We start from the raw sequence: 19146 nt of genomic DNA, 5'->3' as shown, positions 1-19146 counted from the left end.
TTCCTGAAAACACAAGCGTCATGAACCTTGCCCGGCCATCCAACGTTGATGTTTGTAAAACGTCCCCTATGGTCCACCAGTGCTTGCAGTACCATTGAAAAGTAGCCCTTTCGGTTGATGTACTGGCTGGCCTGGTGGTCCGGTCCCAGGATAGGGATGTGAGTTCCATCTATAGCCCCACCGCAGTTTGGGAATCCCATCGCGGCGAAGCCATCTATGATGGCCTGCGCGTTTCCCAGGGTCACTACCTTTGAGAGCAGTACCTCAACGATTGCGTTGGCTACTTGCATCACAACAACCCGCACGGTAGATTTGCCCACGCCAAAGTGGTTCGCGACTGACCGGTAGCTGTCTGGCGTTGCAAGCTTCCAGAGGGCTATGGCCACTCGCTTCTGGACAGTCAGGGCTGCTCGCATCCGGGTGTCATTGCGCTTCAGGGCAGGGGACAGCAACTCACAAAGTTCAAGGAAAGTCCCCTTCCGCATGCGAAAGTTTCGCAGCCACTGGGATTCATCACAGACCTGCAGCACTATGCGGTCCCACCAGTCCGTGCTTGTTTCCTGGGGCCAGAATCGCCGTTCCACAACATCCACATGACCCATTGCCACCGTGATGTCCTCGGCGCTGGGTCCCGTGCTTTCTGACAGTTCTGTGCTACTCTCAGACTTCAGGCCCTCACCGCGGTGCCGTAGCCTCCTCGCCTGATTTATCTGCATCTGCCTCTGGGAAAGGTGGATGATAAGCTGCGAGGCGTTGACAACGGCCACAACTGCAGCGATGGTCGCAGCGGGCTCCATGCTTGCAGTGCTGTGGCGTCCGTGCTGTCACTGACCAGAAAAGTGCGCGAACTGATTTCCCGCCGGCGCTTTCAGGGAGGGAGGGCGGTAGTGACGGACGGATGACGACAGTTACCCAAAAGCACCCTCGACACATTTTTTTTACCCAGAAGGCATTGGCGGCTCGACCCAGAATTCCAATGGGCAGCGGGGACTGCGGGAACTGTGGGATAGCTGCCCACAGTGCACCGCTTCCAATGTCGACGCTTTCCCTGTTAGTGTGGACTCACAAATTCGAATTACTGTCCTTAGTGTGGACACACACGTTCGACTTTGCAATATCGATTCCACATATTCGATTTAAGTAAAATCGAACTACTCTCGTAGTGTAGACATACCCTAAGACACCTACCACTGCATCTGTCAGCTTAGTTCTAGGTTGTTATTTCCTAAAATGGAACTGGAATATTCTAACATCTTCATTTTCAGGAATTGCCTCTACATGATACCCAGAAAACTGATCACTAGTCAAGTCCTCAGAACTGTTGTAACCAAGAAGAAATATGGAGAGGTCATCATTGGATAAAAACTCACCTGTGCAGCAGGCCAAAAAGCAGCAGCATTTACCTCAGATTCTGTTGTTGCATGTTCCTGGCTCTGGGTCCTTTCCACTTGTAATGCATTGCCTTGGAAGCTTTCTTAGCTGTCTCCCAAGATCTGTTCCTAGCCAAATGTAAATATTTCTATACAGACCAGGTATCTGTACCAAAGCCCCACAAGTCTTTCCAAACACCACTTTCTCATTCATACTAGTGATAAAGCGTAGTTCAAATCTGAAAAGTGACTTAAAAAAAAAAACCACAGTACTGTCTTACTCGGTAGATCTGCTTTTTGCTGGCTTACACTCATATAGTGTGACTGTAGTGCTCCAAATGAGTTTTACTGTCTATTAACTCCAGTTAGTACCGCAGAGTTAATTTGTGTAAGAGAGTGAGCTACATTCTGTTCCTTTTTGTGCATTAATTGTTCACTAAGTTCTAATTACAGGGCAGTCAATTACACCTGTGTAACACTTTAACCACAATAAAGTTGTACAGGGGTAACTAAGGGCATAATTTGAAGCCAATAGGCCTAGAAAGCTGTCACTGCGGACATTATTTAGTCTGCAGAACATTTATTACTGGTGATAATGCATGAAAAGGAAAATAACCTAGTTTCACTCTCAGAGAATAGGTTGAGTTTGAAGAGCTAGAATCTTTGTTTACTTGTAAGTGGAGAATTTTTGATCTGAAGCCACTGAGACATAATAAAGATGGAACTTCATAATGCTTTTTTTATAGTTGCTTTTCAGACTAGTACTGCACTTTAAATACCAACTGGAAACAGACATTTTCAATTTTCAACTGTTTGGGGTCATATTTCCTAGTAGAGATTTCAGGTGGCAAAAATAATGTTTATTTACATCTTTTTTAATATTTACAGCATAGTAGTGCCCAAAGACCCGGTTTCAGGATTTGGTCCCCAGCATGCTAGGTACTATATAACCAAAGCCACATCACAGTTTTGTTCATGCAAGGCTGATGGTTTATAAAGAGCTTTTGAATCACATTATGTCCTATCAGCACTGGAGGCAAAACCCCACCAGCTGAAACTTCTCAAAAAATGGCTTCCTGGCACATTGTTTGGGATGTTTACAGTGCCCTGAAAGCCACAAGCTAAGCTCCAAACAGCATAGAGATACTCCTCCTGTGACTACTTCGTACAGCTTTTGTGTGTCGGAACCTGAAACATACTCCACTGCTGAAAGCTAGCTTAACAAGCCACCTGGGGACTCCTCAGCAAAGAGAGCTACCTGAGGCGTATATCATCCCTCTCTGCTCTTGGGGATAGGAGAGGAGGGTAGCTTGGACAAACGGGCTGGGGAGGGGGCTAGAGTTTTTTTGTACAGCAATCCTCAACTGCCAGAACTGCCTTGGGGACCAGTGCAAATCATACAAGTTAGAACAGCCCTCAGACTGCTCTGAGTTGCTTCTTGAAACTAGACCAGTGACCAATAGCACAAGTGCTAGAGCTATAAAGGTGGTTTACAGCCACCTTTGTGGTCTCCACTCCCCAAGTTGCACTGGATACAGAAGATCTGGTATCCAGGATCTCTCAGTGTAGTACTAAGAATACACTGACAAACTAAAAGCTCTCTATATTCTTTTATATAGATGTCATATGTATTCTTCCTACTGATCCAAACATACAGTATTCTGTATGAGCAGATTATACTCAGACTAAATTACATATTCCTTAATTTTCTTCTTGTTTCTGGAGATGATTTCTTATTTTTAGTATGGCACTACCATATTCTTGCCCCAAAGAATGCCACCCTTGATTTCTATCCCCAATCCTGTCTATGCTGACAATCAGTTTATTAAAAAAACAACATCCCTATACACCTGCTTTAAATAAAGCTTTCAGTGATTGGATTTATTTTTAAGTGAATTTTAAAAAAGTGAAGGAAGATTAATTGGAAAGGGTCTGTCTATGACAGTCTGCATTGCAGTGACAGGAGTCTGGAAATTTGATTTGCTGTGGAGGCCTGTAGGTGGCAGAAGATGCAAAATATTCAAGAATCAGAATTTAAATCTCAGCATTGCCTATATGCTAAATTACCAAATTTGTTCACTGGGTTGAGAATATTCACAGAAAATTATATATGCACCACCATGTTTGTGGATAAGGTGGGAAGAACAATAATTTGAAAAAAATCTGTGCAGGATAATTTTGGTTTATCAAAAATAATTTAACAATTTCTGAATTAGACAAAGATGGTATTGAAACTCCATTGCAAGAATTTAAGTGTAAGGGACAAAACAATTGAGAATGTAAAGTTCATGTGTGTAGACTTATTTCTGGCAGGGATAGACTAGACGATCTAAACATCTAGACAACCTGTTTTCTATCTTTGAGGTTCAGGATTTTGTTAGCATTTAGACCCCAAAGTCAATGAGAGTTTTGCCATCAACTTCAGTGGTGGGTAAAGCATAAAGCCTTTATGTTCTAAACTGTACATGTATCTGGAGTTCTACACCACTATGCTGTCCTCAGATTTTATACAACAGGCTTGTATTATCTAAGCACCTGTCTGTATAAGCATTAGCTTTTTTTAAAGCAAGGTCTGCTTAAGTAATCCAGTACTATAATGCTACCATAAGGAATGCAAGGCTGCATTCTCTCCCTCCACAAAAAAAAGTTAATTTAATGCATATATCATGGTTGTAGCTAAAGATGTTTGTGGAGCATTTGTATACTTCATTTTTTTCCAAAAACAATTTTAACTACTCAGGCTGTCTTCACTGCAGAATTACCTTGGGCTCTTCATGTGTTGCTCCTAATCCCCGCCCCCCTCCTGTTCACACATGCAAACCCTCTCACCCAAATTAAGTGGTGCTTTACACCCAGGCTAGCTGGTAATCTACCCACACTGCAACAAGGACAAACTAAACCACTCACGTGTTGATAATCCTTCAATACCTTCTTGTAATTTCCCCTGTAGCTAAGTTCTCCCATCACTCACTGCAAAAGAATCAGAGCCTCTTAGCTTACTGCATCACAAAGAAACTTCTAGTGTGGCCACGCAAGTTCTAAGGACACACACAGCTGCATGTAGCACCAATGAGGACATGATAACATGGCCATGGCTTTGCAGTTTGGCTCATGTTCAGGCAAGGCTAACAGTAGGACAGTCACCCAAGTTAACTCTGCAGTCAAGACCCACACTGAGACAACTTGATATTAAATACTTTCCTAGGTAGCATGTATGATATAGGTCATTCTAGAAGCAACTGGGTGCTAGAAACTCTAGCATTTCAATCCTGGAACTGCCAGACTCTTTGATTAGACGTGGTGCTCAGCTCAAGGCCCTGAAAGGTCACCCCGCTCTTGCGAGTGATGCAGCTGCTGCTTACTTTAGTCACAGGCCCAGGCTGCCACTGCACCAATTCTACTCTCTTGACTCCCTCTTTCTAGAGAGCACTGAGTGGGTGGTGGAGATTGTAGTCTCTCAGAGATGAGGACACTCCCATCTCCCGAGTGATGCTACTCAGTCATTGTCTCAATGCTCCCCTGCCCATGCAGGCAAGTTGACGACCTAGAGGAGAGTCATCAGCATTTCTCCTCCTACCTGAAGAAAGTGGAGAGAAGACAATTATGCCCACCTGAGTGAGGAATAGCACAGAACGCAGGTACATCCCTAGCCCATAGGCAGGAGCTAGGAATGTACACCTCTACCATTTGCCTGCAGTTGGTACTGAGCTTCCCCCCCAAGCTGGAAAAAGTGAGTGTAAAGATTAAAGAACAGGAGTACTTGTGGCACCTTAGAGACTAACAAATTTATTAGAGCATAAGCTTTCGTGGGCTACAACCCACTTCTTCGGATGCATATTGAGTGAAACATATCAAGGAGATATATATACACACATACAGAGAGCATGAACAGGTGGGAGTTGTCTTACCCACGAAAGCTTATGCTCTAATAAATTTGTTAGTCTCTAAGGTGCCACAAGTACTCCTGTTCTTTTTGCGGATACAGACTAACATGGCTGCTACTCTGAAACCTGTAAAGATTAAGAAAATAAAGGCTTGTGGTGATTGGTAGTGAGGAAATGATCAGTTCCTGGCTTTGCCACAAATTTCCTTTTGAGTTTTTACTGCCTTAGTTCCCATTTGTCAAATTGGAAGAGTTTGTTTCTCCCATATTGGCCTGCATAGAGATTGTGAACTCCTCAGCCTTGTCTTCACTTTGGAAAAAAGGCATATTTGAACCTGTGCTAAAATAACCCCTTTTAAAATCTTAGTTCTAGGGTAAGTCTTCACTGCAACGGTGTGTTCTTAACTTGGGTTAGCGAAACCATATTAGAACATCAGTGAAGACACAGCAACTCAACTTTTAACTTGGGGTAGCAGCGTGAGTTCAAAGACAGACTCCCTTATAGGCTTTAACCCAAACTGATAAACAAGGCACATTACTGTGTCTTTGCTGCTATTTTAACTTGAGTTATCTTATTACCACATGTGTATGCAGTGGTGTTGTAGCTGTGTTGGTTCCAGGATATTAAAGAGACAAGGTGGGGGAGGTAATATCTTTTATTGGACTAAACTTCTGTAGGTGAGAGAGAGAAGCTTTCGAGCTTACACAGAGCTCTTCAGGCCTGCTGACAGGGGGGGCAAAGTGGGCAATTGTCCAGGGATCCAGGCGTTTTAAAAGGATCCAGGGGCCCCGGCCGCCACCACAGCGGCCAGAAGCCCTAGGCCCTTTTAAATCACCTGGGCAGGCCACAGGGTGCCTAGGCACGAGACCGCTCTGGGCCCCACGGGCCAGCATGGGCAGTCCCAGCAGTGACGGATTTGTCACTTCTGCCCCAGGCCCTGTTCCCCCCTTGGGACTCCCTGGCCCGGGCGCCCAGAATTTCTGTCGACGGGCCTGGAGCTCTTCTTCAGGTCTGCATAAGCTCTGTGTAAGCTCGAAAGCTTGTCTCTCTCATGAACAGAAATTGATCCAATAAAAGATATCACCTCCCCCACCTTATCCCTACCACATACGTAGCAATACTTAAATTCTGGTGTAAAAGATGAGTTCTACAACAATGTTTGACTGCAGGTCTGCATTACTGAAAAAATCTCCCCGTAATGGAATCCTATACACCACAGCATAGAATCATAGAACTGGAAGGGAGCTTGAGAGGTCATCTAGTCCAGTCCCCTGCAATCAAGGCAGGACTAAGTATTATCTAGACCATCCCTGACAGGTGTTTGTCTAACCTGCTCTTAAAAATCCCCAATGATGGAGATTCCACAACCTCCCTAGGCAATTTATTCCAGTGCTTAACCACTCTGACAGGAAGTTTTTCCTAATGTCCAACCTAAACTGCCATTGCTGCAATTTAAGCCCATTGCTTCCTGTCCTATCCTCAGAGGTTAAGAACAATTTTTCTCCCTCCTCCTTGTAACAACCTTTTATGTACTTGAAAACTTATGTCCCCTCTCAGTCTTCTCTTCTCCAGACTAAACAAACCCCATGTTTTCAATCTTCCCTCATATATCATGTTTTCTAGACCTTTAATAATTTGTGTTGCTCTTCTCTGGACTTTCTCCAATTTGTCCACATCTTTCCTGAAATGTGGCGCCCAGAACTGGACACAATACTCCAGTTGAGGCCTAATCAGCATGGAGTAGAGTGGCAGAATTACTTCTCATGTCTTGCTTACAATACTCCTGCTAATACATCCCAGAATGATGCTTGCTTTTTTTGCAACAGCATTACACTGTTGACTCATTTAGCTTGTGATCCACTATGATCCCCAGATCCCTTTCCGCAGTACTCCTTTCTAGGCAGACATTTCCCATTTTGTATGTATGCAACTGATTGTTCCTTCCTAAATTGAGTACTTTGCATTTGTCCTTATTGAATTTCATCCTATTTACTTCAGACCATTTCTCCAGTTTGTCCAAATCATTTTGAATTTTAATCCTATCCTCCAAAGCACTTGCAACCCCTCCCAGCTTGGCATCGTCCGCAAACTTTATAAGTGTCCTCTCTATGCCATTATCTAAACCATTGATGAAGATCTTGAACTGAAACGGACCCAGAACCGATCTCTGCAGGACCTCACTCATTATGCCCTTCATTATGACTGTGAACCACTGATAACTACGCTTTGGGAACGATTTTCCAACCAGTTATGCACCCACCTTACAGTAGATCCATCTAGGTTGTATTTCCCTAGTTTGTTTATGACATGGCATGTATTAAACCAGAAAACTGTCAACCATTTAAATGAAGACATTCAAGAGTTAGGAAAGAACATTTTTATTACCAAATATGTTAGCTCTACACAATAAAACATACATTGCTTCATTCTTTCCTTATTAGTACCACGCTGCCTTTCCCATAAGCTTTCAAGCCATGTTAAGACAGTTATTTAAAAGTGAACTCTTAATTATTTATTCTGACCTATTCTCCAGAATACATTTGTATTTCAAGTAGTCAGTCTAGCCTCCTGTATTTAAAAGGATCATTTTGGGCAAGCTGTAAGAGAGGGTGCAGGGACGAGAAATTGTTTGGCTCTCCATTCAAGTTGTTAATGATTAAACAAAAAATAGCATCTACTAGAAATCTGCATACCTCCACATGCCAAACGCTCACTTTCAAGCAAACAGTGAAGTAACTCAGTTATTTTAAGACCTGTTTTCCCCCTCCTCCCCCTTTTGAATTTGGACACAAGCTATATTCTATAAATGGTCACGTATGCACTTATGATATTCACACATTGTCCAATAATCAGATCTCAGTAACAAAATTAATTTAGTGTGCTAGTGTTTCCTCCCTCTTTATCTACCACAACGGCTCTACATTTTAACAAGTTACCTTTGAGAAAATGTAAGCCAGTGACAGTATGGTTAACACACACAAGCATTACATTTTTTGTTACAAATTATTGCTTTCTAGAGCATGATGATTTTAAGATAATACCACTAACATTCAGAAAATGGAATGGAAAATTAAGTCTCGTTAGACAACTACAATACTTTGCTGCAATTCAAACTCTCACATTAGGAGCAGATGCATTTTTGATCTCGAAGGTGTTGGAGTATTAATATGGGCCTTTATCTTGCACACATATACACAGCTGTTTAACTTTAAACAGGTGAACAGTCCTATTACTTTCAATGGGAGTATTCACCTACTTAAAATTAAGCCTGTAAGTAAGTGTTCACAGCATCAGGCCCTTAGTATTGATGTTATTTTTGTACATGTACAAGGCAATGACATTTTGTGCGTGCAAACTGCAAAAATCCCAACGTATTTGATAGTGAAAAATAAGCAGGCAATGATGAACGTAACCTTGTGCGGGAAGCCATGTTCACATTAAAATATTAATTCAAGATCCACAAAGAGAGGCTTGCCTGCTGAATGCAGATAGCCTGCGGGGGAAAAAAAAAATGTATATTTGGTTATAACAGTTTAATGGCTTTACTGCAGCAAGATGTGGTCTGGCTGCACCTTGCCAAGCCACTTCTTTTACAATACTGTGACAGAAGACTGTATTGCAAGCCAGAGACAACAAAATTAAGATTTAAGGCAGAATTTTCAAAAACTCCCTTAAGTACTTTTGAAAATCCAACCCTAAGTCTTAAGTTCACAAAGAACTTTTTAAAAAATGATAAACTGTGAAATTGTTAACAAATTGCCTCAAAACAAGACAGTGCTGCTTATGAGATTGTAAACATTCATAGCAAAGCAATACAACTTTGCACCATGCAGTTTATGACATTAAATGAGAGTGAGCACAGGCAATGTTTTTTTCCAAAAAAATCTAGATCAAGACCTTAAAATTCAGATCTTGCAAAGACAGTGTATATGAAGTACAAAATACAACAAATGGTTAGCTTGAGGTACAAGTCAACCACACACTTGGGAAATTAAAAAGTTAAAGTGAACACCCGAGGTCCTAAACTCATGTCCGTCTGTCTCCCCCTCCTCAGAAAACAAGTGTGAAATGAGGTGTCAGCCTGAATTCTAAATGTACTTTTATCACCACCTGTAAAGTGTTTATCAAACACGTTTAAAAACTGTGTTTCAGCTAGTGTAGAGCACATTTAGGCTCCACATAAATTTAGATTTTAAATCTAAATAATTTGCCAGATTAAATGCAGATTTGCTAGGAGTATAGTTTTGAAAGAGTGAATGGCAAGAAATTGTTAGCACTTAACAGAGCTCCTTCTACAGTTCCTGTCCAGATGATCAATTTCAAATATTTCCTTCAGAGCAGTTACATGTCTGTCTACAAGTCACAGAGTCACATTTTCAAACTCCATCCACAATCTTAACATTACAAAGAGTTGGTTCTTCAGTGGTACTTCCACCTGTGTCATGACTGAGTATCAAGATTGCCTGATAACATGAATGATTAGGACCAGATCCTACTCCCACAGAGGTCACTGAGTTTTGCCCTTGATATCCAGGGGAGCAAGACTAGGCCTCCAATTTGCCTTAGAAAAAGTGAGCAGAGCATAACGCAAATATGTCTAGTTATAGCAACAGCCTGCCATTGTTAGTATGTTTGGTTTCTAAAACGCACAACCTTTTGACAGCAACATAGTATTGGTTCACTCAGGCAGACCTAGATCAAACTAGAACTAAACCTTGGTTGTAATGGCTTGAACTGAAATTTCAGTTCAAGACTGGTTTCTTGGAAAGGAAAGTATGGAGCTCACTTCTGAACTCTTGGAGTTTCCAGAAGGTGAATAATTCTCCCCCTTTTCCTGCACAGTATGATATTTGTTTAAAAAACAGAAGCAAACACTTACAGGTCACTTAAACCAAGATTCGGGTTATCTTATTTATAAATCCTTGAAAACAAGGATCAAGGAAGAAAGTGGTGTAACATTTAACTATAGCAGTACAGTAAAGCCTCACTTAAAAGTCGTCCCGCTTAATGTTGTTTCGTTGCTGATCAATTAGGGAACATACTCATCTAAAGTTGTGCAATGCTCCACTCTTACGTTGTTTGGCTACCTGCTTTCTCCACAGCTGGCAGCCTCCCTACGCACCCCCCCATGGCACCTCCTGCCCGCCGGCAGACCCTGCGCCTTCCCCCTCCTCCCCCCGCCTCCTGCCCACAGCAATCAGCTGGCTTGCGGCATTTTGGAGGCAGGGGGAAGGAGCGAGGACTCAGCGCACAGGCTCCCCCTCCCTCCCGAACGCCGCAAGCCAGCTGATTGCCCCGGCAGGAGGGAGGGGGGAGGAGCGAGTACTCGGCAAGCCTCCCCTGCCTCCAGAACCCGGCAATCAGCTGGCTTGCGGCATTTAGAAGGGAGGGAGGGGGGAGGATGCAGCGTTCGAAGTAAAGGGGGAGGAGGTGGGGAGGGAGAAAAGGCAGGTCAAGGGTGGGAGTTTGGAGGAAGGAGTGGAGTGGGCAGGCTGAGGGTTGAGTCCCCTGCTCCTGGTGCTTGCAGAGTAGGGGAAGCTGACCTGGAACCTAACCCCCCCTATTTGCATTAATTCTTATGGGGAAATTGGATTCATTTAACATCGTTTCACTTAAAGTCGCATTTTTCAGGAACATAACTACAACGTTAAGTGAGGAGTTACTGTACTAAGTGTTGCTTTAATAAGTGAACAAATTAGTTTTAACTGCAAAATATTAGTAACATTTTTCATTGTTTTTATGACTGAAGGCAGAGCCACCTTCATCGATATAGAACAAATTGTATTTTAAATTTCTACTTTGCATTAAGTAATTTGACCAGCTACAGTGAAAAATCCTGCCTACTTTACTCACACTATATTTGAGGTCTTAAAAGAAGACGTTAAAAATAAAATCAAATTAACATTTAAAAACAACAACACTGACTCCATTAGTGTAAATAATGCTGGGGGAAATATGACATTGTAGCTTTTGATTCTTAGGTCTTGAATTGACTCTTCCTTACCAAATATTCCCTTTGCTCAAAACAAGTTGTCTCAGTCAGATAAGAGTATTTTTAGCTTCCCCTTTTCCCCCACCCCCCTCCCCTCAGAAACTTTTACATTTTGTACACATCTATTTTCTAACATAAGTTGAGCAAACAAGATTCCAGGAGGATAAATGTGTTTCAACATCAAGCTCTACAATTATAGCCAAACAGATTTTTCCAATGGGACAGATCAATTTGTTATCTGTCTTATCTTGTCCGGCAGTGATTTTGTAAGCTAGAAACAATTCTATGTTGTTAATTTTCACAAGGGTCACTTAAGATTTGAGATGGTTACTGCTGTACAGGTCAGTTTGAAAACCAGGGCTTTGATAATATTTTGAACAGGGTGTAAGAGAGATGTCCCATCGATGCCTTCTAACAACACACCTCTCTATTGCACCAAAAACCTCATTATCCAAAATATTTTTCACTTTTAGTCACATTCAAAATTGGATTTTTTTTTCTCCTTGCTTTTAAAAAAATAGTTTAAAGTTCATGGAACAAGTTAGTCTGACAGAACTAGAAGCTGAAGTAGCAGCACAGACAGAGGGAGAGTGCAGGCTTGCTATACAGTCTTGCTAATAGACCACAAGTCTGTTCCAGAAGGACATCAACCATTTAAGTGAGATTAAGAATAGATCAGTTTACGTATTCAAACCTTGACCTCTGCAAGGACTGCCAGTTGTGTTGGTGATTTCTGGCCAATGGACACCTGTTCAGAGAGCATGAACATATTAACCTGTCAGTTATCGGATCATAACACCTTTCAGTTTCTACCTGTGTGAGCTAGATAAGAACAGGTAACTTAGAGGAGAGAATTTCCATCTTCCATTGTCAGTTTAAGCCAGCCAGGCCTCACAAATTGATTTTAGTACTCCTCTGAAGTTGAGTCTTGCAATGGATCATGATCAGGAGAACTTCTCTTGGACAGAAAGCCATTTAACGCTCGCCATGCAAAGAATCTGGTAGGTGGTAGGATGGGGACATCAGAAATGGGATTGATGCAGTTACCTTCTGTCAGTTGAGGCTAACTGCATCCATCTTTTAATTCCTGTTGCAGACTGATTTGAGAATATTTCCCATTATACTCTATGTAAAATTCACTTAAATACACATTATACATATAATCAATGTACAAGATGAAAGAAGAGTTGGAGAGAAAATGTTTAACGTTTCACACTTCATGTATTTTACAAAGTTACAGTAATTTTCAGGTAATCATTTTACATTCATAACCATTTCTGCACTGTGTAAAGTAATCCTGGCTAGAATCTGTCAAAGTATACAGAGGGTTTTTTGCACAGAACAATCAAATATGTACAAGACAAGAAAAGAATGTTTTATAAAAATGTTGAATGCATAATTAAAGGTCCTAATATATATAAAAACGTTATACTGTGTGCAAATTAGATAAAAAACTTGGACTTATTGGATGTTTCAAACATACCTTTGTATATTAACATAAGGTCCTGAATCTAGAAAGTTTAATCTAAACTATAATTCTATTCACGTGAAAAGCATTTTAATACTTTCTGTATAGACAAAAAAAATCAGGACTCGTGATCTCTGAACTTGTGCTCTCAGTGAAGGGCTCAGTGGTTCCAGTGACAATTTGTGTATGTGAGTCTCTGTGGACATTGTGTATTTCATATCTTAAAAATTAGATACAGGTCAATATGATGATTTCCAAGGTTCTGGTGATTTTTCTTGTGAACAGCTGGCTTGACCAAAAGAAGAACTAGGAATATAATCAAACAGTCTCCAATTGTCTGGCTGTAATTGTTCACAAACATCAGAAAGCTAGGAGGAATCTGCATGAAATACACAATGAATTTGAATGTTATTTATGAACATAGGTTGTTCTGCTCTTATTCATTGTTTCCTTAACATGTAAGTCATTTCCTACAATAAAGTGAATAATTATAGTAATGAACAGTGAAAACTGAATTTTTGGAAGCCTCCAGATCATGCAAAACTTACTACTTTACATACAAACACTATAGCTTTTTTACTAGAAAAGGCGGGACACATTTCACTAACACACAAATCCTAGTTTATTCAACAAAGTACACTCCTTAGGTTATCAGACCATGATATTGGGCTTCAGCAACCCAGCTAATGAATCTGTATGAGTAACCCTTAACTAGCTGAAATGTTTCATCTTGTTTAAAATGGCTGTGGTGGATTCTGCGCTAGATTCAAGGAGAAAAGTTACACGGATGCTGTAGCAGCAAAGTTACAGTAAGTGAAGATTTACATGTAGAAGTTAATTATGCCCATGGGATAGCCCGCCTTTCTGCAAATGGAAAGGGCCGATCAAAAACTGCATTTGTTGGGAATGGAACATAATCACTTTCCCCCTGATTACATATCTAGTTTTAAAAACCAAACCCCACCTGGCATCTGAGACCAGCGTTGCCAAATTAATGTTTTATGCCAAGATGCAACTTTGGGAATAAGATTCTTTATTCTAAAGAGGTTCTTTTCCTTAAGTCTTCACCCCTCACTTTCTTCTGAAGACTACTTACTCCAGCACCACTGGCAATGCACCGTGGTTTTAGAAGAACTAGGATGTACAGTGCCTACACAGCAAGTGCCAGTTGTGGGTAAAAGTGCCTTAGATAGGCAAGTGTCAGGGAACCAAGAGACCATTTTAAATCAGTAAGTGACATTATGTGTTCTGTGAAGATTACAGAAACAGAGTGCAATTTTCCAAGGAGGAGAATGGATTGACAGCTGGCAAGGTGCCTATACAAATGAGGAGTTAAAGGCAGTTAACTGGATGTCTGATTACTATTACAAGTAATATGCTAGTGTTCTTTATCCTTACCGTCTCTTCTAAGAAAGTCTAACTGCTGGGACCTTTAAATGCAAATCCATTCTTTGGGCATTGTCCTTGCCGTGCCATTTGCGTGTACAAGTCCATCCTCTGCTGCATGCTAGAATGCAAGTTAAGATGTACATGATCAGAAGCAGGGCAAAAATTTTCAAAGAAACAGGAAAAGGCAGCCATAATTTTTGTTAAAGCTCAGGGCATGCTTCAGACTACAGATTTACAAATCTAAGTATTTGTAATGCTCCCTGTCACCATGGTATCAGTGCAAAACACAATTCAGCAACAGCAGTGATGCTGCAGAATCAGCCTCATCTAATAACCTAAAGGACTAGTAAACAGAACGTTGTCAAACAAGGTTGGTCAGTTGGGACCTGTCTCAAATAAAAGGCTTGGACAATCTCAAGAGAACATATTCAGAAAATAAAGAGACTGTCTAAGAAAGCCATTTACCTATCAAAAAACACAATACAAATGTAACAAGGTGATAGTCACCACCAAGTTAGCAGATATGTGATTCAGCAATGTATACGTGTTTGCAACAGTCTCTGAAAGGAAAAGTTGAGAACTTGGCCCCTAGGTGGAGCCTTACAGACTGTTCACCACCATAATTTATCGTAGCATGCATTAACAAATCTTTATATTGAGTGAAACTAAAGCTAGCACCTCCCTCCTCCAGTGAAACTATATGTAAATTCAAAGAAAAAAACCTACAATAATGTCCTCCCTATATATCTACTTGTGTCTCATCAAGTCAACCCCACTCATTTGCTCCGCCAGTAACACTTAACATCAGTTTGTCCACTTTGCCAGGTTCACAAGTACCTTCACACTTTCTTCCACTACTTCTATTGCAAAGATGTCCTCCTCAAACTAATTCATAAAACCTACTAGCACTGCCATCAAAAATCTCTCCTCAAGATTCACTTTTACCAAGATGCCTACAGTGAAGCTGCTGGCAGGGATTATCAATCATTTGTTTATATACTTAAAAAAAAAAAATCATGACTCAAAACTTACGAGTTATGCACACAAGCTTGTCTATGGAGCCATGTACTTCCCTCATTGTTACCCTTCTTCCCCCATTCCTTCAGAGTGTTTTACCTGCTTGAATCTTTTCTTACTTTAGGGCACCTGATCATCTCTTGTCTATGTAGCACTAAAAGTGAATTATTCAGCAGGGATGGCACTTAAAGCATTATTAAAACAGCAGATAAGTGATATGGAATGTATGTACAGGGTCACACTATTGGAGAGGAATTTTCAGAGGTTTCACCACACAATCCACCACTAGATTAGAAATTAAACTCAGAGTATTAAACAGATACAGGGACTGGAAGATGAATAGTAATAGTAAGAAGTAGGTCAGGGGTAGGCAACCTATGGCACGTGTGCCGAAGGCGGCACGCGAGCTGATTTTCAGTGGCACTCACATTGCCCGGATCCTGGCCACCGGTCCGGGGGGCTCTGCATTTTAATTTAATTTTAAATGAAGCTTCTTAAACCTTTTAAAAACCTAATTTACTTTACATACAACAATAGTTTAGTTCTATATTATAGACTTATAGAAAGAGACCTTCTAAAAATGTTAAAATGTATGACTGGCACGCGAAACCTTAAATTAGAGTGAATAAATGAAGACTTGGCACACCACTTCTGAAAGGTTGCCTACCCCTGAAGTAGGTTAATCTCATGACCAAGAGATAAATGTGCTTTTTGCAAAAACTATTTATATCACAGCTTCATGTCTGGAAAGCTGGTAGCTCTTCAGCACCGCATTTGTGTGTCTTCTACCCGTTTTTGAACGGGCTACATCTGAAGGTAGAAGACACACAAATGCGGATGAAAGGTGGATGAAACTTACTGTGGATGAAAGGTAAGACCTTAGCTCAGGTTTAGGTCTCGTCTACATGGGAAAGTTTTACCAGTTAAAACAGTTTTATACCAGTACAACTCCTTGTGTGCACACCTCAATTAAAAAAAAAGTATAATTTTCCTATCCAGACATGTCCTGAGCCACCACCTAAACATAATAGTTTTAAATGCACACCACCAGCTCAGCTGTACCTAAAGTTGACCATTTCCTAGGCAAAACAGCTTCACCTTAAAGAATCTCAGCACTCTCATGCTGAAGACGAGTCAGGATGGATTCTCCCCTCTGATGTAACAGTACCAGCATCCAGTAGGAACAAGCACTTGCATGTTTTATGTGGAGGCAGGAAGGTTATGTAGCAACCCTGCCACTCTTGACACACACATAAAACCTTCTTGCATAATATAATTTTAAGACTAGCTTTTTGCCATAAGAGAGGAGGCACCGTATGAAACTAAGCTGCAGTACAGAGAGCTTCCTAAAGGCTTGCACAAAAATCTGATTTATGGAAAGCTCTGAGTTTAACAGACAAGATGCTTTTCAGGTGAGTAATATCAGAATTGAAGAGTAGAGGATACCATCTTCACTGCAGACCCTTCCTTGTGAGAGTAGGTGTTTTGCCTTGGCTCTAATCAATAGTGTCTAAACTAGCCTTTTCCAGCAGTGTTTTGGAAACTGCAGTAGTCTACAATGATTCCCAAAACAAAATGCGATTCCTTTTTAAGAGGTCATTTCTGAAGTGTTAACATCCAAGTTTTCACATGCCCCCAAACTGGATTTTGCTATGCAGACAGCATTTACATGCCCAAATCAGGTAGATAATACCTGAAGGGTTTCCCAGCTTTCATCATGTGGACTTCCTTATACAGAAATATTTTATTGGGGACCAGCTCCCTCTCCCATTGGCAACTACAGCAATTGCTTACATGGAAAGATGATTAGGAAAGTATTTATTATAATTGCAGTTGTCTTTGAATGTAGTTTAACAGGAAACAGGGAGCAGTCAACATCATTTGATCAACCAGCTCTCTGCAGACCTCCAGGTAATGCTCTGTGGACAATGAGGGAAATTGCTGGTCTACCCAATTTGGGCACATCAAGTGCTATTTGCATGCACAAATCTGAATTTGGGGGAGGCATACATTTAGCTGCACAAGTTGAAGCCAGACCGAGATCACTTAGACACTTTCTAGATTTTCAGTTCTCCAACTGTATGGACCAAACCTCCAAACCCTTTCCTACAACTCTTTCTATGGCTTGAGTTTCTCTTGCCTTAAACAAGCAACTGGTCTCAAATTGTAATCTTAAAGATTTATCTTAGATAATTAATTTAAAGATAGTTAACAGGAGCACTGAAGATTTTCCGCCTTCAAGCTACTGATCTAGTAACCTTGGAACAAGTTAAGAATTTCCTTAAACCCAGAACTGTAAGCCAGGCCCTGCATTTTGACCATCATGCCATGCTGAGGAGGGACATTAGTGTTAGCCGCTGAAAGGGAGTAACCAAGGGTACGAGGTGAACCTGGGGGACTAAAGGGAAAACACAGTAAGACAACGCAACTTTGTCACTTACTGGGTTTTGTTTATTTTGTTTTTCTAATTGATTAATCTTCTTTTCTATGGCTGGGGTTCCTCTGAATCCTTAACAGAGTTACAGGGATCCTCTCTACTCTGCCAATTTAGAACTTCAGCTTTGAGACTCCATGAGCTCACAATCCTTCTTGCTAAGGAGGGCTGGACACATCTCCCTGATAAGCCCCATCAGCCTAGGCAGTGGGAAGAGTCATAGATGAGCAAGGTTTCAGATTTCTCCATGAGCAGCACTCCGATGCCCTCACAGCACTCCCAGGCCCTTGTTGGCTTAGGACAGTGGTTTTCAACCTTTTTTCATTTGCGGATCCCTAAAAAATGTTGAATGGAGGTGCAAACCTCATTGGAAATCTTAGATAGTCTGCAGACTGCCAAGGGTCTGTGGACCACAGGTTGAAAACCACAGGCCTAGGAAGTAAGACTTGGAGCAGGAGCTGGACACAGATTTCCAGTACCACTACTTGTATTATGGTAGCACTTAAAGGCTTTAACTAAGATAAGGGCCCCATTGTGCTAGGCGCTAATAAAAAAAGGCATATGCTAAGAAAGCCCCTACTCTGAAGGATTTATAATCTAACTCAACAAGACAGAACTTTATCATCCAGCTCAGCTCAATTATTAACAAACGTATAATATAAAACATTCCATCTTCAACAATCCCCAAAGCTCAAACTACGTACACCATTTAGGGTTACCAAGCTTCCTTGAATTTTGAACAGTCACCTCCTTGAGAGGGTTCCAAGACCTACAAGTCTAGCTTTCAGAGGACTAAAGGGTTTTGAACTATCCTTTGGGCTGACACAAGGACAGACTGTTTTGTCATATCACAGCACCAATGGCAACGTGTGCACATTTGGCTTGCCGTGTCAACTTAAAGTGCAGTGTCTGTAAGCCCTCACTACTGAAATGCAGTTCAATGGTAGGAAAAAACAACATTGTAACAGTTTTAAGCATACAAAACTATATCAGTTTGTGGTGCACGGTAGTACACCACTTCCAGCTTAGAACACAAAGTGAATTTCATATAGGCATAATGAAATTGCTGAAGTTAGCATTGCCTGGAACACTTGTGGTAATACCCTACACTCTTACAAAACTTGCCCTAAGATCTTTAAATTACCAGAAGGGAAGAGAACTATATATTTTTCCATTCAAACAGGAACATTTATATCAATATTTCAGAAGAAGGACGGTTGACTTGATAAATAGGAAACTGTACAGACTACTTTGAACAGTGATTAAGATGGTCCTGTGAAGCCTTTTACAATTACTACAGCTTTGCAAGCAGGCTATTTAACACTTTCAAAATTGGGCCCTACATTAATCTCTATTAGTTGACCATCTAGTTTAGTTTTACCTGCAACACAAGATGAAAAGCCATACTAGGCCACCATTTCTTAGTGATTTGCCCTCAATATAGACCAGAAATAATATAACAAATGGATTTTGAAAGCTATTTAGTTGTAGAGCAAGAGCTAGTGATGCTTTTGGAATCAAGCTCTTTCCAATAAATTGTACAACCATCTACTTGGACTTCCATATCTGCCATTTAATCACTGATACCTACA

General features: G+C 41.1%; 1 protein-coding gene across 2 annotated transcripts in view; it reads right to left on the bottom strand.

Moving 5' to 3' along the window:
* Positions 1-12465: 12465 nt before the first annotated feature.
* Positions 12466-19146, bottom strand: part of ESRP1 (epithelial splicing regulatory protein 1) — a 63753-nt gene continuing 57072 nt past the window's right edge. Inside the window, exons 14-15 of one of the 2 annotated variants that reach the window (XM_026659119.2) lie at positions 14113-14221; positions 12466-13093 (exon numbers count right to left, since the gene is read on the bottom strand). In XM_026659119.2, the coding sequence (XP_026514904.1) occupies positions 14131-14221 (91 nt within the window). In that variant the 3' untranslated portion in view covers positions 12466-13093; positions 14113-14130. Of the gene's footprint in view, positions 13094-14112; positions 14222-17370; positions 17519-19146 lie in introns of those variants that run through there. The other variant, XM_026659115.1, reaches the window with a different exon arrangement.

This window comes from Terrapene carolina, unplaced genomic scaffold (assembly GCF_002925995.2).
Source record: "Terrapene carolina triunguis isolate 2854851 unplaced genomic scaffold, T_m_triunguis-2.0 Scaffold58, whole genome shotgun sequence".
Lineage (NCBI taxonomy): Eukaryota > Metazoa > Chordata > Testudines > Emydidae > Terrapene > Terrapene triunguis.
This window is presented reverse-complemented; position numbering and strand designations above follow the sequence as displayed.